Here is a 24,500-nt window from a genome sequence, read left to right as displayed (position 1 = left end):
GGCCCTGAATGATACATTGGATCAGATGGACTTGACAGATATATTTAGAACTCTGCATCCCAAAGCAACAGAATATACTTTCTTCTCGAGTGCACATGGAACATTCTCCAAGATAGATCATATACTGGGTCACAAAACAGCCCTTCATAAGTTTACAAGAATTGAAATTATACCATGCATACTTTCAGACCACAATGCTATGAAGCTTGAAATCAACCACAGGAAAAAGTCTGGAAAACCTCCAAAAGCATGGAGGTTAAAGAACACCCTACTAACGAATGAGTGGGTCAACCAGGCAATTAGAGAAGAAATTAAAATATATATGGAAACAAACGAAAATGAAAATACAACAATCCAAACGCTTTGGGATGCAGCGAAGGCAGTCCTGAGAGGAAAATACATTGCAATCCAGGCCTATCTCAAGAAACAAGAAAAATCCCAAATACAAAATCTAACAGCACACCTAAAGGAAATAGAAGCAGAACAGCAAAGACACCCCAAACCCAGCAGAAGAAGAGAAATAATAAAGATCAGAGCAGAAATAAACAATATAGAATCTAAAAAAACTGTAGAGCAGATCAACGAAACCAAGAGTTGGTTTTTTGAAAAAATAAACAAAATTGACAAACCTCTAGCCAGGCTTCTCAAAAAGAAAAGGGAGATGACCCAAATAGATAAAATCATGAATGAAAATGGAATGATTACAACCAATCCCTCAGAGATACAAACAATTATCAGGGAATACTATGAAAAATTATATGCCAGCAAATTGGACAACCTGGAAGAAATGGACAAATTTCTAAACACCCACACTCTTCCAAAACTCAATCAGGAGGAAATAGAAAGCTTGAACAGACCCATAACCAGCGAAGAAATTGAATCGGTTATCAAAAATCTCCCAACAAATAAGAGTCCAGGACCAGATGGCTTCCCAGGGGAGTTCTACCAGACATTTAAAGCAGAGATAATACCTATCCTTCTCAAGCTATTCCAAGAAATAGAAAGGGAAGAAAAACTTCCAGACTCATTCTATGAAGCCAGTATTACTTTGATTCCTAAACCAGACAGAGACCCAGTAAAAAAAGAGAACTACAGGCCAATATCCCTGATGAATATGGATGCAAAAATTCTTAATAAGATACTAGCAAATCGAATTCAACAGCATATAAAAAGAATTATTCACCATGATCAAGTGGGATTCATTCCTGGGATGCAGGGCTGGTTCAACATTCGCAAATCGATCAACGTGATACATCACATTAACAAAAAAAAAGAGAAGAACCATATGATCCTGTCAATCGATGCAGAAAAGGCCTTTGACAAAATCCAGCACACTTTCTTAATAAAAACCCTTGAGAAAGTCGGGATAGAAGGAACATACTTAAAGATCATAAAGGCCATTTATGAAAAGCCCACAGCTAACATCATCCTCAATGGGGAAAAACTGAGAGCTTTTTCCCTGAGATCAGGAACACGACAGGGATGCCCACTATCACCGCTGTTGTTTAATATAGTGCTGGAAGTTCTAGCATCAGCAATCAGACAACAAAAGGAAATCAAAGGCATCAAAATTGGCAAAGATGAAGTCAAGCTTTCACTTTTTGCAGATGACATGATATTATACATGGAAAATCCGATAGACTCCACCAAAAGTCTGCTGGAACTGATACATGAATTCAGCAAAGTTGCAGGATACAAAATCAATGTGCAGAAATCAGTTGCATTCTTATACACTAACAATGAAGCAACAGAAAGACAAATGAAGAAACTGATCCCATTCACAATTGCACCAAGAAGCATAAAATACCTAGGAATAAATCTAACCAAAGATGTAAAAGATCTGTATGCTGAAAACTATAGAAAGCTTATGCAGGTAATTGAAGATGATATAAAGAAATGGAAAGACATTCCCTGCTCATGGATTGGAAGAATAAATATTGTCAAAATGTCAATACTACCCAAAGCTATCTACACATTCAATGCAATCCCAATCAAAATCGCACCAGCATTCTTCTCGAAACTAGAACAAGCAATCCTAAAATTCATATGGAACCACAAAAGGCCCCGAATAGCCAAAGTAATTTTGAAGAAGAAGAAGACCAAAGCAGGAGGCATCACAATCCCAGACTTTAGCCTCTACTACAAAGCTGTCATCATCAAGACAGCATGGTATTGGCACAAAAACAGACACATAGACCAATGGAATAGAATAGAAACCCCAGAACTAGACCCACAAACGTATGGCCAACTCATCTTTGACAAAGCAGGAAAGAACATCCAATGAAAAAAAGACAGTCTCTTTAACAAATGGTGCTGGGAGAACTGGACAGCAACATGCAGAAGGTTGAAACTAGACCACTTTCTCACACCATTCACAAAAATAAACTCAAAATGGATAAAGGACCTGAATGTGAGACAGGAAACCATCAAAACCTTAGAGGAGAAAGCAGGAAAAGACCTCTCTGACCTCAGCCGTAGCAACCTCTTACTCGGCACATCCCCAAAGGCAAGGGAATTAAAAGCAAAAGTGAATTACTGGGACCTTATGAAGATAAAAAGCTTCTGCACAGCAAAGGAAACAACCAACAAAACTAAAAGGCAACCAACGGAATGGGAAAAGATATTTGCAAATGACACATCGGACAAAGGGCTAGTATCCAAAATCTATAAAGAGCTCATCAAACTCCACACCCGAAAAACAAATAACCCAGTGAAGAAATGGGCAGAAAACATGAATAGACACTTCTCTAAAGAAGACATCCGGATGGCCAACAGGCACATGAAAAGATGTTCAACGTCGCTCCTTATCAGGGAAATACAAATCAAAACCACACTCAGATACCACCTCACGCTAGTCAGAGTGGCCAAAATGAAGAAATCAGGAGACTATAGATGCTGGAGAGGATGTGGAGAAACAGGAACCCTCTTGCACTGTTGGTGGGAATGCAAACTGGTGCAGCCGCTCTGGAAAGCAGTGTGGAGGTTCCTCAGAAAATTAAAAATAGACTTACCCTATGACCCAGCAATAGCACTGCTAGGAATTTATCCAAGGGATACAGGAGTACTGATGCATAGGGGCACCTGTACCCCAATGTTTATAGCGGCACTCTCAACAATAGCCAAATTATGGAAAGAGCCTAAATGTCCATCAACTGATGAATGGATAAAGAAATTGTGGTTTATATACACAATGGAATACTACGTGGCAATGAGAAAAAATGAAATATGGCCTTTTGTAGCAACATGGATGGAACTGGAGAGTGTTATGCTAAGTGAAATAAGCCATACAGAGAAAGACAGATACCATATGGTTTCACTCTTATGTGGATCCTGAGAAACATAACAGAAACCCATGGGGGAGGGGAAGGAAAAAAAAAAAAAAAAAAAAGAGGTTAGAGTGGGAGAGAGCCAAAGCATAAGAGACTGTTAAAAACTGAGAACAAACTGAGGGTTGATGGGGGGTGGGAGGGAGGGCAGGGTGGGTGATGGGTATTGAGGAGGGCACCTTTTGGGATGAGCACTGGGTGTTGTATGGAAACCAATTTGACAGTAAATTTCATATATTAAAAAAGAAAAAAAAAATGCACAGAAGACCTCAACAGACATTCCACCAAAGAAGATATACAAATGGAAAATTAGCATATGAAAAGACATTCAGCAGCATATGTCATCAGGGAAAAGCAAATTAAAGCAACAATGAGATACTGCTACACAACTATACTAGAATGGTCACATTCCCAAACACTAACAATGCAAAATGCTGGGGAGGTGGCAGAGGAATAGGAACTCTCCTCCATTGCTGGTGGAAACTTTGGAAGACAGTTTGATGGCTTCTTACAAAACTAAACATACTCTTACCCTAAGATCCCTAGCATTTACCCAAAGGAGTTGAAAACTTTTGTCCACACGAAAATCTTCACAAGGATGTTTATAGCAGCTTTATTCATACTGCCAAAACTTGGAGGCAACCAAGATGTCCTTCAGTAGGTAAATGGATAAATAAACATCCAGATAATGGAATATTATTCTGTACTAAAATGAAATGAGATATCAAGCCATGAAAAGGCTTGGCTTCTGTGTCTTAAAGAGGAAATTTAAATGTGTATTACTAAGTAAGAGTAGCCAATCTGAAAAGACTACATACTGTATGATTGCAACTATGTGGCATGCTAGAAAAGGCAAAACTATGGAAATAGTAAAAAATCAGTTGTTACCTGGGAGTAGGGGGAAGGAGCAGATAAATGAGGGCTTGCCAAGAGTGAAACTTAATGTAAACCATGGAGTTTGGGTGAAAATGATATGCTGATTGTAAAAATGTATCACTCTGATGTGGAATATTGATAGTGGGGAAGGCTGTATGTATGGGGGTGCAGGAGGTTTACTGGGACTCTGTACTTTCTGCTCAATTTTGCTGTAAACTAAAACTTCCCTAAAAAATAAGTTTTAATAATAAAAAAAGAACTAGAATGATTTGAATAGACCGTGCTTTGAGACTCTTCTTGGGGTCATATATAAAAACAAACCTCTCCAAATAAGGACAGACAGAGTTAGAGGACTTAGTAGGGGTCTACTGTCTATCTACCACATGCCGGTACCTGCATCTTTTATGATGAAATTCTTCCAAGAAGAAAGGAGTACCAGAGAAACCTCATCAACTAAAAGCTGGGATTTAAACAAAGAAAAGCCACTCAGCTTCTAATGTACAAATACTATTTCCTAGGGGCACCTGGGTGGCTCAGTCAGTTGAACATCTGACTTTGGCTCAGGTCATGATCTCATGGTTTGTGAGTTTGAGCCCCATGTCGGGCTCTGTGCTGACAGCTCAGAGCCTGGAGCCTGTTTCAGATTCTGTGTCTCCATCTCACTCTGCCCCTCCCCGCTTGTGCTCCCTCTCTCTTTCTAAAGAATAAACATTAGAAAAATTCTTAAAAAAAATTACTATTTCCCTTGGGGCTCCTGGGTGGCTAAAAGGTTAAGTGTCCAACTCTTGATTTGTGCTCAGGTCATGATCTCATGTCAGGCTGTGCACTAACAGTGCGGAATCTGCTTGGGATTTTCTCTCTCCCTCCCTCTCTCTCTCTCTCTGTCTCTGCCCCTCCTTCCCCCACTCTCTCTCTCAAAATAAATAAACATTTTTAAAAAATCCTTGAAATACTATTTCCCTTGCTGAAATTTGCTCATCAAGAGCTATCAGATAGCTACCACTATTTGAAAAAGCTTTCAAATAAATAAATGGTCCTTAGCAGAATATACCTCTTTTTTTCCCTCTATTAAATAGCCTCAACTTTAAAACAAAAATAACCTCAAACGTATCCTAACTCATGAAAGCAGGGACACAAGAAGATATTTGTACACCCATGTACATAAAAGTATTATTCAACATAGTCAAAAGATGGAGGCAATCTAAGTTGACAAATGAATAAACAAAATGTGGTGTATACATACAATGGAATATTACTCAGCTTTAAAAAGTAGGAAAACTCTGACATATGCTACAACATGATGAGCCTTGAAGCCATGATAAGTGTAATAAGCCAGTCACAAAAGAGCAAATATCATAAGATTCTACTCAGATGAGGTACTTAGTCACATTCACAATGACAGAATGTGGAATGGTGATTGTCTGGGGCTAGGAGGAGGGAAGAATTGGATTTTAATGGCTACAGAGTTCCAGTTTTGCAAGATGAAACACATTCTGTGGATGGATGGTGATGATAGCTATACAACAACGTGAATGTATTTAAGGCCACAGAATTATGCACTTAAAGAAGGTCGAGTTTAGGTTATGTATATTTCACAGCAGTTTTATTTTTATTTTTTATATGAAATTGGTCACATTGGTTTCCATACAACACCCAGTGCTCATCCCAACAGGTGCCCTCCTCAATGCTCATCACCCACCCTCCTCTCCCTCCCCCACCCTCCATCAACCCTGATTGTTCTCAATTTTTAAGAGTCTCTTATGGTTTGGCTCCCTCCCTCTCTAACCTTTTTTTTTTCCCTTCCCCTCCCCCATGGTCTTCTGTTAAGTTTCTCAGGATCCACATGAGAGTGAAAACATATGGTATCTGTCTTTCTCTGCATGACTTATTTCACTTAGCATAACACTCTCCAGTTCCATCCATGTTGATACAAAAGGCCATATTTCATTCTTTCTCATGGCCACGTAGTATTCCATTGTGTATATAAACCACAATTTCTTTATCCATTTATCAGTGGATGGACATTTAGTCTCTTTCCATAATTTGGCTATTGTTGAAAGTGCTGCTATAAACATTGGGGTACAAGTGCCCCTATGCATCAGCACTCCTGTATCCCTTGGGTAAATTCCTAGCAGTGCTACTGCTGGGTCATAGGGTAGATCTATTTTTAATTTTTTGAGGAACCTCCACACTGTTTTCCAGAGCAGCTGCACCAGTGTGCATTCCCACCAACAGTGCGAGAGGGTTCCTGTTTCTCCACATCCTCGCCAGCATCTATAGTCTCCTGATTTGTTCAATTTAGCCACTCTGAGTGGCATGAGGTGGTATCTGAGTGTGGTTTTGATTTGTATTTCCCTGATGAGGAGCAATTTGTGCCTGTTGGCCATCTGGATGTCCTCTTTAGAGAAGTGTCTATTCATGTTTTCTGTCATGGCAGTTTTAAAAAAGTTTCTTAAGAATATCTTAACTCATGTGGGATCCTCAAGAAGCTGTATTTAAAGAAATGAGTCATGTTTTGTGTTCCATGATATAAGACTGAAGAGATCAGTGAGACATAATTAGTGAACACATCTGATAACAGCTAAATTTCACACAAATATACAGATTTTATTGGCACATGGTATTTTCTTACAGTAATAAATAGAATCCAATCTTAACGGTTAGTTTGGAGTTGGGAAGGCATGTGTCCCTGACAGGAGCGGCCAGATTTTGTGGTACCATTTTCTTCAGAACAGCTTCTAAGAGGGAACATGTGTGTTGGCAGGGAATCATAGAGGTGTGCAAATCTTTGGGAGCCCTAATGCTTCTCTCTACACCATCAAGGTAATTCATGGCCTCTGGTCAACATCCCCCAAGGTTTTTTTTTTTCCCTTCAGTCTTAACATAATATCACAAAAAATAACTAGCGCCATAAAAGTCAACATTTCAAATATAAAATTCTTTTAATACAAATATAATTCATATAATCATTTTAAAATACAGGCATTTATGAGTTTGAAATATTAAAATAAATATTTCCTAGAGAAAATTTTATTTGTATCACAGAATTATAAAACAGAAGCATATAAAATGAATTTCTTGCCTCTTCCATGTGTCTCCCATTATGTGCCCCACTCAGTCTGTACAGTAGGAAATGCATGCGGCCTTAAACTATACAGCATAGCCCTACATACACCTAGATCTTTGGATTTCATGTGTATCTACCCACAGCGCCCACAGCCTATCTGCCTGCACACTCTCTTCCCAGAGCTTCTGGGGTAAGAAGGGTTTTCCTGCACCAATTTGCCTTAAAGCATTTTTTCCAGTCATCCTCTGTTCAGAGGTCTTATGAGCTTGTTACTTTCTGGAAGCTGGGAAAAGTCATGTCAACTTCTGCATCAAGGGAATTATCCTGCTACATCGGACTATAACAGCCCTTTTCCCAGGTAAGGGATGTACTTTGTCTGAGTTATTTGGATTTTTGGTAGAGCAGTGAGTGGTATTAACCCTTTCCCAAATCAGGAAGTTCTCTCTCCTGATACCTAGATGTTAACATGGTGTATATTTTGACAAGCTGATGTGTGACTCTTGGGGTATTCTAACACTTGCTTGGAAACAGAACAGTCTGAATATTTAACAGACAATATAGTTGTGTTCTTAAATATCTTGGAGAGAGTACAGGAAAAGGGATATAAACTTACATAAGCCACTAAAGTTTCCAGTTACCATTAATTAATCATATCTCTAAATAGTGTGATTACAGTTCTTCTCCAATAATACAAATTAGCAAGTCTCACTAAACAGTAAGTTGAACAATGAGGCTGGCTGATGTTGATAGCCACCTTGCCAATGACTACCAAAGGGAAAAAGTTTTCAGGAAGATCTGGCTTGCAAACACAAGTGGTAAATCTTCAAGGATTTGGAGTACCTTTCACACAATTTGCCCACTGCCAGGAAGCCACTTATCCAGACCCATCTGAGCATCCTTAACTCCTCTTATCAAAATTTTTCCTTTTAAAGATAAACATTACACATCGTAGTTTTCTGAGGCAGAAACTGTTTTCTCCTCCAATTTCATAAGCAAACATCCCATGCAAATATTTGCACTGCTCTCTAAAGCCTTGTTTCATGCACTTCTTCTTCCGTCTCCTCCTTCAGAGCAGCAATTTTGGAACGAGACTTGTGCCTGCTGGAGTTCCTGGTGGGGAAGAACCTGAGCCGTTCTGAGGGGCCGATGGCCTGGCGGAAGAGGCTCTTCTCACTCAGCAGCTTCTGGATGGAATCGTACTGCCGCACCTTGTTCTCCTCTATGACCTACGGAAGTGGCCGTTAGTGAGATCTCGGACAGAAGGCAGGGTGGACCAGAGCAAAGGCAGAAACTGGTATAGGCTTAAAGGAAGAGAAAAGCCAAAAAGGAAACACAGTGTCCACAGGCTGGCAGTCTGAACAGTCAGAGATATCTCCTTTCATTGCTGAGTCCTCTTGCTTTATTGAGCTTCTCCCTTTGGAAAATTAGCTATAATTTTCTACTGAGCAGCTGGAAGACTTTTGTTTTTTAATTACTATAGTACTGAGCAATGTGCTTCTTCAGAGAACTTTAAAGGAACTAACGTTGCTTGCTCAGCCAGAAAGACCTTTGATAGATCCTCATATGTGACCTTAAAAATGAATGTAGAGGTGCCTGGGTGGCTCAGTGGGTTAACTGTCTGACTTCTGCTCAGGTCATGATCTCACGGTTAGTGAGTTCGAGCCCCACATCAGGCTCTGTGCTGACAGCTTGGAGCCTGGAACCTGCTTCGGATTCTGTGTCTTCCCCTTTCTCTCTGCCCCTCTCTCTCTTGCACTCTTTCTCTCTCTCTCTCAAAAATAAACGTTAAAAACACACACACACACACACACACACACACACACACACACACACACACAAAGAATGTTAAGTCCACAGCATGACAAAGAATTGAGCCTTTTCAACAGGGGACTTGAAGCTTAACAATTCCAAATTGGTCAGGATTTGCGTGAGTTTAACATGCCTCCCTCACATGTTCAAGTTGAGCAAACGCAAGGCCAGAGGATAGAAAGGCTATACCCAATCTCCTGAACCTGACCATGGCAGGGCAAGAGGCTGTGGGTCGGCCCCATAATTTGTCACTTGAAGCTTAGTAATAATAATGGTAATAACAATCCTTCAGTAAGAAAAGAATTTACCTCCAGGAGCCTCAAAAGCCTTAATGGAAATGATGTGATACATCATCCTCAGAATTTCCTTGTGACTAAACCCAAGGGAATTTGTAAACATGACCTGAAAGAATCTGTGACAATTTTGAAAGCACAGTAAGAAGGTGTTTGGGAGAGGCACTTACCTGAGCTCCAAATAATGATGAGAAGAATAAAATGAGTCTTTCAACTACTGCATTAAAACCACACATCAGATTGCAAGGCAATCCAGGCCTATCCTGGACCCCATCCAAGGGAGATTTAGTCATTAAAAGCATCAGGACTTAGACCTTATTATGACTTGATCCCCAAATAAAGGACTCAATGTACAGATGTTTCAATTTATTAATGTTACCAAGTAATATTCTGATATTTGAGATTTACTGGATTCTAACCTCATGTCATAGCTCAAATCAAAGTAAGAAATTATGTAACTATTCAGAATAAAGCTGGATGGCTGTGCGACACGTATTTGAAAGAACTTGTACGTTGTTGTGTTGTGATTTGCAGGAACTCCCACATGAGATATTGTTATCAAGAAATAAAGGAGAAATGAGATCTTAAGCAAGTTGTCAACACTCACTAAAAATCGTTGACATTCCAACATAGCTTCTATCCTGTGTTCAGAGAGGATTACTGTGCAATCTGCAAATGCTTGTTTTAGGGTTCTTCGAATGATTTGGTATGTTCTAGAAAAGAAAGAAAACACCACATATAACATCACAGAAGGTCCATAATCTGCCTTTATCCTTGATGACATACCCACTGTCCCATCAGTTTAGTTCTTTAAATTACTTATCTTTCTTTGAATACTTTTATTAACATAATGCTGATTTAGAGTTGGCCACAATCAGCTTCCCAACCATGGGGCAGATTCTAAGTTTCCATAAATAAGTAGGACAGATATTTTGAAAAAAATTTCACAAATAAGTACATTTTATCATCATGTGGAATCACTAGTGGTTCTTTTGTGCCCTAAAAGGTCTTATCATATAAATGGCACATAAAGGAAAATCATAAGAATCAGATTATGCCTATGTAACTAAGTATTTCATCATGTTTTAACAAGGGGGAGAGTTTGTATGAAATTCCAAAATTATACTCAGAAGAGAACACAGGGCTCTTATACCAGGATATAAGCGCTTGTGCTCATATCTTATAGTGACTTTTCCACTGGGCGGTCATTTCATATGTAGTGAGGGATCCTCCACTTGCAGACATGACAGCCTAATGGGAACTGGTACCAGTATGAAGTAGGCCTCAAAGATTAAATGGCAGGAATTCTGAAACTCACATTGGATCCAAATGAGCACTAGGTTCATCAAGCAGTAAGATTTTTGCCTTACTGAGAACAGATCTGGCCAAGCACATCAACTGCTTGTGGCCATGGCTTAGGACATAACCCCCATCCACCAGGACAAAATCGAGCTTCCCAGGAAATTGCTCTATCACAGATCTGAGTCCAACCTGCAGAAAAGAGAGAAAACATTGGATAATTGAGATACCACAAGGTTAAAGACACTCGAGAGGTTGACAGTCTAAAAAGACACAAGGCAGTCTGAAAGTTTAAATTTTATATCAACCACCCATCACCCCTGCTATTTGGGTTTGATTGAACCAAAGTCTACATATAATCTTTGCGGCTCTAAAGGATAAGCCTATGACTTGTTTCAGCTCTGTACTTAATTTGGGAAGTTTTCAGTGAGTGCTTATTATGTGCCAGGTACTCCTCATAGGGGTTGAAGAAATCATAAATGGCACATGGCCCCCACAAGGCTCAGGATCTATAAATACATACACAAATAATTACAACACAATTGAATACATGCTAGAAAAGATAATAGTATTAAACACAGTTATTTGCTCTATCATGACAGATTCTTTTATTATACTTTCCATTCTCTACTTTGTCATAATAGCGCATGAAAATTAGCAGAAAATAATCAACTGGGGAGCTTCTTCAATTCATAAAAACTGATTTTAAGAAATTGATGAAACTATGAAGTAAAAAGACGTACAATAGCGGTATATTACTAACAGATTTAAAGGTGCTTAGATATTGAGGTGGAATATGAGAGTTGTGTTAGGGCCAGTGGCTTATTTTTTCAAGCTAGATAGGAAATAATAAGGTGAAAATGCGAACAAGATATAGAAACAAATTCTTTTAAAACAAGATAAAAATTATTGACATCTTGGTTATTATTCAGATAAATGTGCATTAACTTTTATTTTATTTTATATTATTTTATTTTAAACATTTATTTTATTTTTGAGAGAGAGAGGGACAGAGAGAGAGGGAGACACAGAATCCAAAGCAAGCTCCAGGCTCAGAGCTGTCAGCACAGAGCCCGACATGGGGCTCGAACTCACAGACCGCGAGGTCATGACCTGAGCCAAAGTTGGACGCTCTACCAACTGAGCCACCCAGGTGCCCCTATTTTTTGCCAAATATTGCTGAGTGTTTGAGGGCCAAGAGATACATGGATGATGACTGCCCTCTACTCTTGGGGAGTCTGGGATTTAGTATTGGGAAGTAAGATGCAATACTAATTATAATACAGGCAGAATGGGATGGATAATGGCTTTAGGAAAGATCCCTGAATTCAGCAATGAATTCACAGATGGCCCATATCACCACGTTTGATCAGCAAATATTAACTGTACGCCCAATGAGATGTATTGCAGGTGACACTTCTTTCCTTGACTGGGTTCTCATTAAAGCAGTCTCACTTTGTAAGAATTTATTAATTTTGAAAAGAGTTTCTGTAATGGTAGGGAATGTATGTTAGTTAGTTAGTTAGTTAGTTAGTTAGTTAGTTAGTTATTTGACAAGGGGGACTTCTCTGGTATATCCTGGAAGACTCAAATGTAAAATTACTTTCAGCTCCAAGGATCTGAGAATGTGAATAAAGACACTGGGTGGACCTGTGTCCTTTCTTTCTGTCTTCGCCTTTTTGCTTTTACTTGGCTTCAGCCTGGGAACCTGCTATGTCTCTCACATTACTTGCCTCCAGATTCTCCTTCAGCTAGAATCCCATATCTACCCCTTTGTAGAAACCTCAAAAAAAAAAAATAACTACTGTGTATCTGTTGTCCCCACTACCTCACAACATAGAACTTTTTTCTTCTTTGAACATGTATCCCTTGGTTTATGAGAAACCACATACCTATGACCACTTAGGAGCCTGTGTGGGCAGCTCTCCCTCTTCCTGTCCTCTGAATATTAGTCTTCCTTACCCCTAACTCTCTAAACTCTCCTTCTGAGAACCCATTTATTCTTAGGGTATCAACCACCACAGATAAACTAATGATTTTTCAAATCTTTATCTCTAGCCCTGGACATATTTCCAATATTTCTTAAATCCCTCTCCTTGCCAACCCCATTGTGGTGGCCCCCATTATCTCTTAAGCTTTACACTATAAATCCCAAGTGGTTCGATTTGTCAACTGACCACACAAACACCCCAGGGATCCTTCTAAAGTACAAATTTGACCCTCTCATTTCTGTTTGAAATCTCTTCCTGACAGAATAAAGCTGAGCTCTCTCACATGACATAAAAGGCATCCAGAGTCGAATCCCCTCCACCCTGTTTCCAGTGGCCCCAAACAGCTTGTAGTTCCCTTTACACCCTGACATACCCTTCTGACTATCCCTGATCATCCTTTACATAGTCAGGCATGTAGCCATGACAGTATTTGTGGAAGTTTCCCCTGTTACACTGCCTCTATGCTCTTTAGCTCTATGTGTCCCCAGTGTAATGGGGACAGTGTAGTGACACACTGTCAGTCTTGACACATTTATTCATTTGTTCAACAAATATGTACTGAGCTCCTAGAATGCTGGCCAAAAAACAAAAACAAAAACAAAAACAAAACAAAACAAAACAAAAAAACTCAACATAGCTTTGATGAATGCAAAAGTGAATCCAAACTTAAAAATGACAAGTGATAAATGAATGAGAGCTGATTTTGTCCTGCCGGTATAGAGTACAATAGCAGACTAGCCACTTCCCCTGTCTGCGTGCTTTTTTTTTCCCTCATCTTGACAACTATAAAATCCCTTCAAAATAAAAGTAGAAAAATACATTTCCTTTTTTGTAACAGGTTGAAATAAGATCTAAACCTAGTTTCAACTGACCCCAAAACCCCTTTATTTATTTATTTATTTATTTATTTATTTATTTATTTATTTTGAGAGAGAGTGCATGTGCGCAGGTGGGGGAGGGGCAGAGGGAAGCAGAGGTGAGAATCTTAAGCATACACCATGCTCTGTATAGAGCCTGATGGCATGGGGTTAGATCTCACAAACTGTAAGATCATGACCTGAGCCAAAATCAAGAGTTGGATGCTTAAATGACTGAGCCACCTGGGAGCCTCTAAAATTAGAAGTTTCTTAACACTGATAAGGATTTTTTTTTAATTTTAAGTCAAATTAACCACCAAGAAAAGCACAGATTAGACGGATGTTACCAAGACTTAGTGAGGTGATCGTTTCACATTGCGTAGAATTATCAAATCATTACATTGTACGCTTGAAACTAATAGTGTTCTATGTCAATTATGCTTCAACTAAAAAAATAAAAGTACTGATTAAAGATTGGAGCTCTGAAGTCAAACAAAAGTGGCTTTGAATCTGCACTTCACCACCCATTTACTGATGGTATCAGGTGTGTTACTGTAAGTCTCATCGACCTCACTTGAAAAAAATGAGGAAATTAACAGGATAGACTTCAAAGAACTGTACTGAGGATTAAATGAGATAATTTGTGGAAAAAGGTTACTACAGAACATGGCACATGGTAAGTACCTAATGCATGCTATTAGTGGTGTCAGAACTTGGGAAATTCCAAGGACATGGACCTGGTCACTGAAACACTACCCTGGTATGACAAGATTAGCTTGATATGCCACAAATCAAAATTTGTAAGATTTTGCCTTCGCAAGTTGCCTTGGGAAGTAAGTTAGCAGGAAGTACTGCAATACTACTAATTTATATCATACCTCTAATAACGAGGTTGAGCTTTTGGTAAAAATGTAGTGGCATGTACAATATTCTCCCTCTAGATCCATACCAATCATACACTAATTTCCCAAGCCACCTTACTATACTATATTTTGCATGCATTTTCTCTCAACGGAAACTATTTAAGTAAATAACTAAGTACCTAAATATCCATCACTGTCAATATTTGGAGAACAAAGTTACAAAAAATAAAAGACAGTGAGACAGACCAAGCTAGAGTATATTTTGCAATATTCCTATCTCACTGTTTTACTTACAATCAAGTATAGTTAAAAAAAAAATCTTTAGTCATATTCACTAGAGAAAGATCAACATGACTTAGTAAAACTTTAGGTTTTGAAGTAAGTGAACATGTCAATTACTTATTTCCTGCCAGATATTGTCATAGGTTTTTGAGAGCAAATGGGAAGCAAGAAATACTAATAACTGTTTTTTAAAAGCACAAGGTTATTATTATAACTCTATGTGTAACCAACTTAATGTGATGGTAAGAATGGCTTAAATTAGCCTACTGATTATTTGAATATAAATGACTGCTCAGTTACGCATTCTTTAATAGACTTTTAATGAGGGTTTATTAAATTCTGGGTACTACGGCAGACCTGGGGATTCAAAGATGAATAACACTAGGCCCTCCCTTGAAGAAGAAACTCACAGTCTAGATATGGAGAAAAATAGTAAGTGAGAAATTACTGTTCAAAGTGCTGTCAGATCAACTGATGAATGGATAAAGAAAGTGTGGTTTATATACACAATGGAGTACTACGTGGCAATGAGAAAGAACGAAATATGGCCCTTTGTAGCAACGTGGATGGAACTGGAGAGTGTGATGCTAAGTGAAATAAGCCATACAGAGAAAGACAGATACCATATGTTTTCACTCTTATGTGGATCCTGAGAAACTTAACAGAAACCCATGGGGGAGGGGAAGGGGAAAAAAAAAGAGGTTAGAGTGGGAGAGAGCCAAAGCATAAGACTCTTAAAAACTGAGAACAAACTGAGGGTTGATGGGGGGGTGGGAGGGAGGGGAGGGGGAGTGATGGGTATTGAGGAGGGCACCTTTTGGGATGAGCACTGGGTGTTGTATGGAAACCAATTTGACAATAAATTTCATATATTGAAAAAAAATTAAAAAAAAACAGTGCTGTGAGAAAAAAAACAGATTGAAACAGTAATTGCTGATTTAGCAGAATTCTTTATATGTTCGTGTATATACATTAATATATACATATATAGCCCTAATATGTTATATATATACCACAAATTATTTTTCAGATTAAAAATAAATATAAATTTTAGCTTATCTCCATCCAAACTAAGGTAAATTAAGATTTACTAGAATCTAAACATTTCTAATTATTTTTATTCCAACTTGGCATGAAAAATAAATAAAAGCATCAATAGTTCGTGGATATGAAGAACTTTACAACAAAAGAATTTGCCAGCCTTATTTAGTTGAGTTGATCAATCATATGTATTTACAAAGAAAAAAATTGGCTTGTGACATATCAAACAAAAAAAATTTATTAGAGTCTGTAAAGGACCAGACATTCTCTTCAAAATGTTGACTTTTGCTATTGCACTCTGGAATGTTATTATGGAGCAAGAGCTTGCTCTTGTGACAAGAAAACATGGGGAAAAACCCAGAAAAGTAAATTGTGGTTGGACTGCATAGTCCATTCACAGGCAGTTGTAAAAATAGACCCTCTCAACTCCTTTAGACACTTTTTTTTTTGTTGTTGTTACTCTGAAGGTTTTTCAGGACACTGTTTCTGCTATTTAGCCTGCTCTTTAAATTTTTTTAAGTTTATGTACTTATTTATTTATTGAGAGAGAGAGAGAGAGAGAGAGAGAAAGAGAGAGAGAGAATCCTAAGCAGGCTCTGTACTGTCAGCACAGCATCTGATGCAGGGCTCAAACTCATGAACCAGAAGATCATGACCTGAGCCAAAATGAAGAGTCAGACGCTTAACTACCTGAACCACCCAAGAGCCCCTAGCTTGCTCTTTAAAATAACTTACCTGATTATCAATGTGTTAGGAAGGGACCTATTTTATAAGTTATCTACCAAACAAACAATTACCAAAGATCCTTCATCTAAAACCAACAGATGTGTTGCTTAGACCATAGATAACTAAGAAAGCTTGCTGCGGTAAAAGCATGTGAACCAGAAGTCAAAGGATGGAGCTGTTCTAGCATCTACCAAGCCCCTCAGACTTCTCAAGGCTCAGGGTGCTCATTGTTAATGGCAACACCTGTTGCCATTGTACTAATGGCAAACTAATCACAAAGCTATCTTCATGATAGATCACACGTGAAACATTTGTTTATCCACTTAAACAAATGAGTCAAATCATTCATTCAAAAAATGAATGAAGTCATTTATTCATTCAATCAACCAATATTTATTGACCACCATCCACAGTGCAACACTACTGTAAGCACTTGAAATACTGCAGTGAATGGGACAACATCCCTGCCCTCAAGGGACTTACAATCTGACGGGGGACATGAACAAGTTAAGAGGTAAGTCTGTCCCATGTAAAGAATGTGATGAAAGGCCTGGAGGTATAGGAGGTGTGGACCATCACATCAGGTTTCTGGAAGAAGTGATATGCAAGAAGAGACCAAATGATGAGTGGGAGCAGGAAGTAAAGGGCTGGCACGGTTTCCCAGATACAGAGAACAGCATGAGAAAAAGCCTCTGGAGAACAGAGAGCACATGGTGCTTTAGAGGAACTGGATCATGGTAAACAGGGGGAGGCTGGGGCATGGGTTTAGACAGGCAAGCCAAGATCGAAGCATGAAGCACCTTGGAAGCCACCTTAAGCAGTGTGGACTTGGTCTAAAGGACCAGTAAAGAGCCATAGAAAGGAGAGAAACAAGTGATTGGGTACATGGTTAAGAAGGATTACCAGAGTTCCAAAGAGCAGAATGAATTATAGGAAGTCAATGAGAGGGAAACCACCTAGGAGCCTAAGCAACCACATGAGAGTTAGTAGTGGTGTCAGATGGGGATGGAAACATTCTAGATATTGGCAGGAGACAGCATTAACAGGACGTGATAGAGTGGAGACAGGTGAAGAAATCAGTAGTCAAGAATAAATTCCAGGTCTTGGCTTTGGGCAACTAGAGGGTGCTTATGCCATTTGCTGGAATTAGGAACACAGGACAGTTGTATGCATAGGGGAGATAAAGTAACTATAGAAACAAGGTGCTTGTCCATGCTGAGATGTTAGGTAGGGAGCTGACAGGCAGATTTGGGAGTCATCAGTATAGAGGTATTAGTTAGAGCCAAGATGTTGCATCAAATTTCCAAGGAAGAATAAGTACAATAGGACAAAATTAGGATTCTGTCAAACATCAACATTTAAGAGATGGCTAGATGAAGATCAAATGGGAATAGGATAATAGCTAACAGTCACTTAATGCTCATTATTTGTCAGGCACTACGCTTGCCAATTATATGAAAGCCTGAAAAGTTACAAGAACTCTACCAATTTACTGAGCCACAATGTTAGGCATCTGTTTTTTTTTCCCCACCTTGGGATTCAGTCTCTTGAAATTTTCTTTGGTCTACATAGCTGATAAAGTCAGTGCTCCTGGGGGAGAAGTTATCTGGCCCTAAGTCATTTGGGGATGGGGGAATTACATCATCTCAGTTCTAGGTCTTAAATAGAAATTCTCTTTCCTTCCTTTGGACTTGCTTTAAATTCATCCATAGAACAATGAGGCTCAGCATGTCAAGATGAAGATGTGGGCCTAGGGCACAAAGGCAAAGGAAGCCGTTTGTGCTAGCTTTCCTTCTAAGTCTTAGAACTAGTAACAAGGCACGATCATCACGGCTTCACAAAATCTATCCAGATCAGCTCTAGAATAAAGTTTCACACTGGAGTATGGGGCCAAATGCAAGGTAGGAATAAAGTGTATCTTGGCCTGGTGTTGTCATCGTGTGTATTTCTGATTTTTATCTGGAGGAAAGGGGAATTATGAAGGAGGCACTGTTGAGATAAGATTCAGGTGTTTGGCTATCAGTTCATTTCCCTCTATTGACACAAGTCATATCAAGGTCACAGACAGGACTAGATGAGACGCCATTTGTCCTGGTTTGCCCCAGACAATACTGGTTTATGTCTTTTTGTCCTAGTATCCTGTCAAGTTTAGAAACTGACACACCCCAAAATGTTCCTGTTTGAATAAATTATATGATAAACCACTTGGGACAAAAGCCTAGGACTTGTAACGTTTAAACTAATGCTTTTCTACTTATCTGCTTCTATGGGCTGTTGTGCATTTGTATGCCATCTGTAGGCCTCCTCAACAGAAAGTTATCATTACTATTCAAAGCACATGATATGAATGCCACCATCTCCATCACCATCTCCATTTAGTAATATTTTTTTGAAAGTATTTTTTTGAAGCAGTAGAAGAGAGCTAAATACGAGCTCATCAAATGAAAATCTAGACAGGTAAAATTTCTGTGTTATACTGTTATTTAAAATGTTAGGCATGTCTTTTAAAATTTCATATTATTTTTAAGACCTTGATTTCCTGTAAATTTTATTGTGACTTGGCAGTAGTTGCAGATTTTATAAAGTCTAACGTCTTCCCTAGTTTCTCTCCCACCACACTATGTTCCTATAGTTCATTCTCTGAAGTCACATCAAAGCTCCTAAAATGTGTCACTTGCAATTTAGTTAATGTTTTCTTTAAAACCCTTGTTTGGTGGGTAATAAGGAAACTTTGATAATAAAAATAGTTAATCTAAGTGTATTTTATGAGGGGCATATGAAGGTTGGGCACCCAGTGGGTGACTGTTTAACACTTACAAGCATGTCAATGCTCCTGGCAACAACTACTCTGAAGGGAGGCACAAAAGGGAGGAACATTTGGAATTAACAGAATTGGGCTACAATAAAGACCAAAACTATGGGAAAATAGTGGAATAAAGTTGTTCTCTAAGAAGACCTTTGAATCTCAATGTGCTTAGGCCCCATAATTGCAGTCTGCCACCAATCAGGGCTTTGGACGTAAACCTCAAATTTAATGAAATAGAACAGTTTATGTTCCCTTTTTCTTTCACATAATGCCTCTGTGTCCAAGAATGGTTAAGGAAATCAAGAATTTCACTCCCTGTACCCTAAATTCTTCCATATGGTGCCTTTAACTATAATGAACCACCTATTGGGTAAATACGGGGTATTATTTAGGAATTTTTATTCCATTTTAATCCATATATTTCCTATGTGGTCCTACTGACCTCAAGAGATGGAGCAGGCCACATCTAGGTCATGTGACTTTTTGCCTGGAAAGGCTCACAGCCACATCCCATGAAGGCAACTGATTCCTGATGATTTCTAGAGAAGACGGTGGCCATTTGCAGGTGCTCCAGAAAGACCATCACCTCTTTGTGCTAAACCCAAGCTTCCTAGAGAAGTTTATCATGTCAAAAACCAAAGCCTCTCCTTGTGCTGGGAATGCTTTCAGAACCCAGACAGAAAGTGGATGAGAAAGTGTAGAGAGAGGACACTCTGAATCACAACTAATCCTGGTGCCCTATAAGGTGACTGGGTCTCTCCCAGTTTCTATCTCATTGATATACACTGGTAGTGAAGAAGGCCAAGGGAATGCTACCTCTGGGGCCTATGACTTGGGAGACTTGCCACAGAGGAAGGGGTAGGTCTAGTCCAAGGTACTGGGGGCCCCAGGTATGTTAGTGTTTTCCACTTTAAAGTTATACATGCACATACATGCATAAAGGTAAGTGTGTAAAACTATTTCAGCTATGACAACCACTCTTGTATATAAGCTACCTTTTTCAAAATTATTTCAGTTAGCATCCTTACCTCATCGGCAACTTTCCATATTTCTTGATCATTCCACTGTCCATAGGGATCCAAGTTTTTTCTAAATGTCCCAGAAAATATAAATACTTTCTATAGCAATAAAGAGAAAAAAGAGGAAAGTATGAGTAACCTAAATATCTTTGCATGTTTCCATTATTTTATTGCAAAATACTTCAAGCAGAAAAAAATACTTTAAAATAACAATAAATGTCCGTGTACTTACCATCCAGTTTTCTTAAATTTTAAGGTTTTATCATAGTTGTTTTGCATCTTCTTTACAGACATAAAGCATTACAGCTACATTAGAAGCCCCTTGTGAATGCTTATCTAATCCCAATGTCCTTAGGTTAAAGAAATTGAGACCATTGAAAGTTGTGGGAAATTAAAACTCTGTTTTATCCCAGCACTTTTCCTTATCATGAGCAAATATAAAATTGAGCAGTTAAAAAATTATGCTTATGAGTTATAAATAACTTGTTAGAACAAATTCCTATTTTGTTCATGTATTTTCCTTGGATTCCTTGGGTAAGCCTAGCTTCCTAAAGGGTTTGGAGAGTGTATGAATTTACAGACACTTACTTAAACACACATGTCCACCTGGCCTATAAACCAAGGCACACTTTACTTGTGCGAACAGAAGAAAGCCACCACTTACACATCAGTGAAAAAAGTGGAAATCAAATATTTGTTTAATTGAATGCACATAAGGGATGAGGTGGATCCCGCTGAGATGATAAAATGCCAATCTAATTCCTTGCAAGGAGTGTTGCACAACTATCACTCTGAGACACTCTCCTGCCAAGTCAATGTCCACTTGGGTCAGTCTGTGTGGCTAGAAAAAGTGTTTTAAAAAGAAAACCGCTGTCCCACTGAGAAGTGCTGATGCAGCAGTACTGCTATTATTTCGTCCTCTCTGGGCATATGGGTGAACTGAAAAATACTCTTGATGTTAACATTCAGAATAATTTTTTTTCTTTGCCCTTTTTCTTTGGCCTTTGGTTAACATCCAGTAAAGAGAATTAAGAACTAAATGTTCTGAAGTCTGAGTTTTCACAAATTGCCTTACACTGAGAAAGAAAGTTCGGTGACCCTCTGACCTACAAGGAACTGGACAAGACAGGTGGGCTCCAGATTTATGGCATCTATGCCTCTTGGCAGAACGAGAATATTCCCACTGCGGCAGCCAAGTTCAAAGAGGATCACATTAGAGACCTCACTCCCCAGGGCACAATTTATAGCTTAAAGAACTAAGTTGTACCAAATATCTCAGGAACCTTCTGATGAGAGCAACAAGAAGACTTGTGCTGGTATTTCTTAACCTGCATCAAAATCATCTTCCTTAGGGGAACTTATAATGCTTTGCACAAGTGACTACAAGGCGTGAATATATGACTCATAAGATCCTAAGATATGATAGATAGATTTGTGCATTTTTCTACAAGATTTCCAGTAAAGGAAAGTCATGTCCAAATAAGCTAAAGAAAAACAGACAAAGAGTATTATCAGGGAATTCTGATAAACTAAGAATTAAACAAGAATTGGCTCTGAAAATTCAAGTCAATTCATAATTTAAGCAATTGGGTTGATTTAGTACCTAAAGTTCAAAGGCTTACCAAGGGAATTTTGCTATTCACTGTTTCTTTACATTTTTTTCTTTTAATATTGTGGTTCTTTATACAAAAGGTTTCTAGCATTATCGAGAAAGACAGGAGATAGCAACTATGGGGGTTTACCAAATATCAGACCACGTATCACACACTTTGGAGAGGTTATCTCCACTGGGAACCAAAAAGCGAGAACACAGAGCTTCATTTTATGGCAGGTTTACCATATGCCAGGTAAGGATCCATATAAGCATTATCTCTTTTCATCTTCAAATCAGCCTAATATAATAAATCCTATTATTTCACATGAAGAAATCACAGCTGGGAGAAGTTAAGTGACTTGTCCAACATCATTTAGCTGGATTCAAACCCAAGTGTGTTTGTTTCCAAATCTGTTTCTTATCACTACAGCAAAATGTCTCAAGTTCTATGCCAACCAGTTTTTATTCCTGATCTGGAGCTCTGGAATTATTAAGGTTGGGCAGAAGCAGCCCAATGGGTCTATAAAGAGCTGATCAGTCTCAGCAGCATAGTCTTTGTTTAAGCACTGCTAGCCATCCCCTGGCCAGAGGCTCAGTTCCTGAACTGTGAATGGAGAGGTTTGCTTCCTCTTCCTAGGCAGGGCCTGGGTTGAAGCAATTTACATGGGCTACAGTGTCTTTGTAACCTTCAAGGATATTTACACAGCCAGTGGAACAGGACAATAGGAAAATTTTACCTTGGCCAAATGGAATAATGTCATTATTCTGGAGGACCATGGGTGGAAGCCGACGGTATCATAACAACAAAGCAGACACAGAAGTTATCAAAGGCAATGTGGCTTGCAAAGACGCTGTAACAGTGCAGCTCTGGCACAGGAAGTGTACCTACAAACAGGAACCCAAGCTCTTTCAGCCTCAGTGTTCTCACTATAAAATGGGGAAATGCCACCTTTCCTCTCAAACCTATTCTACCTATAGGCTTTCCCATTTTGATAAATGTACAGCAACTTCACTTCCTCAGTCTAGAAACTTTGGAGTCACCCATGACTTATCTTTCTCCCTGATCCTCCCAAAAGGAATCAATCATCAGTCCTGTGGATTTCCCGCCAAATATATCTCAAATCCAGTTATTTCTCCAGCCCTCCTGCCACTATATAGTTCAAACCACCTATCTCTCTCTGGAACACTGTAAGAACCTCCTAATTGATTTCTTTCTTCTCACTCTTGCCTCTCTCCCGGTCTACTTTTATTTAGCAACCAAAACAATCACTACACATATAAATTGGATTATGTCATTAACCTTTTAAAAAACCTTTGGATTTCTGTTACATTCAAGGCAAAATGTAAAATTCTTAAGATGGCCTACAGACCCTACATGACTTAGCCCCTTCTACTTCTTTGGGATCATTTAGTGCCCTGCTCTACCTCCTTCCTTTTTCATCCCAGCTACATGGCTTTATTTCACTTCCCCAGTTTCTTCACACATTCTTTCTTCCTGCCTAAGAATCTCATCTTATACATTCTTTCCATGGCCAACTACATTCTTCAGGCCTCAAATTAAATGCCACCTCCTCAGAGCTATCTATCCTGATCCTCAAAGCCAAATAAGGTACCCAAAATATGATACAGAATACATGTATTTTATTTCCATAGCTTATAGTGAATGTTAAAATTACATATGCATTTGTGAACTTTGCTTTTTTTAAAAAAATTTTTAATGTTTATTTATTTTTGAGAGACAGAGAGACACAGAGCATGAATGGGGGAGGGGGAGAGAGAGAGAGGGAGACACAGAATCTGAAGCAGGCTCCAGGCTCTGAGCTGTCAGCACAGAGCCCAATGCAGGGCTCGAACCCATGAGCCGTGAGATCATGACTTGAGCTAAAGTTGGATGCTCAACTGTCTGAGCCACTCAGACACCTCGAGCTTTTGCTTTTAATGAGCATTTCTTCTCCTATACCATAAATTTACTGTGTATCCTAGCAAACAGGCATTATATCTAGCATGTGCTCAATAAATGCTGCCTGAATGAATAAATGGGCTGATATGGGAATGAAAAGTAAAAAAATAGAAAAACATTGCTCAACATATTATTTTTCTTCATTTCAGAAGATGAGTTACTACCACCTATACTCATTAAAGTAATAATACTAACTACCCATTAAAACTTTGGTCTTTCCATATAATTGCTTGAGAAATTATATGCCTAACTTTTTCTCATAATAGCTTAATAGTTTATATTAATACTTATCAAGCATATAGCAATATGCTACATGTTAATTTTATTTAAAATAGATATATGTTCAAAATTGTGAAGGAAGAAAACTGTGGAAATTGGAAAAATGTGGAAAGCCAAAGTCTTAGATGTAGGGATCTGATACTACTCTGAAATTCTGTAGGTCTTTTGTTTACAGTTTATTGTCTAGCATTCAAGTAATGTTTTAATTTTAATTTAAAAAAATCAACTGAATAGACTGGTTCAGTTAGAATTAAATTTCACACAATTCACTAAACATTTCATTCCTGTCTTATAAATAGTATCTGCTGGTCAGGGGCACCAGCAGGTGTCTTAGTTCTGTTTTCTAAACTGTTTGAAGTTTCCACAAAGGCATCTCTAAAGCTGAGAGGTCCTTGGAGGTCACTTATGTCCT

General features: G+C 38.7%; 1 protein-coding gene across 1 annotated transcript in view; it reads right to left on the bottom strand.

Annotated features, from left to right (window-relative positions):
- Positions 1-7,230: 7,230 nt before the first annotated feature.
- CFTR (CF transmembrane conductance regulator) overlaps positions 7,231-24,500 on the bottom strand; it is a 182,340-nt gene continuing 165,070 nt past the window's right edge. Inside the window, exons 24-27 of the mRNA XM_042922907.1 lie at positions 20,265-20,354; positions 10,690-10,862; positions 9,979-10,084; positions 7,231-8,495 (exon numbers count right to left, since the gene is read on the bottom strand). Of these exons, the coding sequence (XP_042778841.1) occupies positions 8,295-8,495; positions 9,979-10,084; positions 10,690-10,862; positions 20,265-20,354 (570 nt within the window). The 3' untranslated portion in view covers positions 7,231-8,294. The remainder of the gene's footprint in view (positions 8,496-9,978; positions 10,085-10,689; positions 10,863-20,264; positions 20,355-24,500) is intronic.

This window comes from Panthera leo, chromosome A2, assembly GCF_018350215.1.
Source record: "Panthera leo isolate Ple1 chromosome A2, P.leo_Ple1_pat1.1, whole genome shotgun sequence".
Taxonomy (NCBI): Eukaryota; Metazoa; Chordata; class Mammalia; order Carnivora; family Felidae; genus Panthera; species Panthera leo.
Note: the sequence above shows the minus strand (reverse complement) of the source record. Positions and strands in the feature narration are given on the sequence as shown.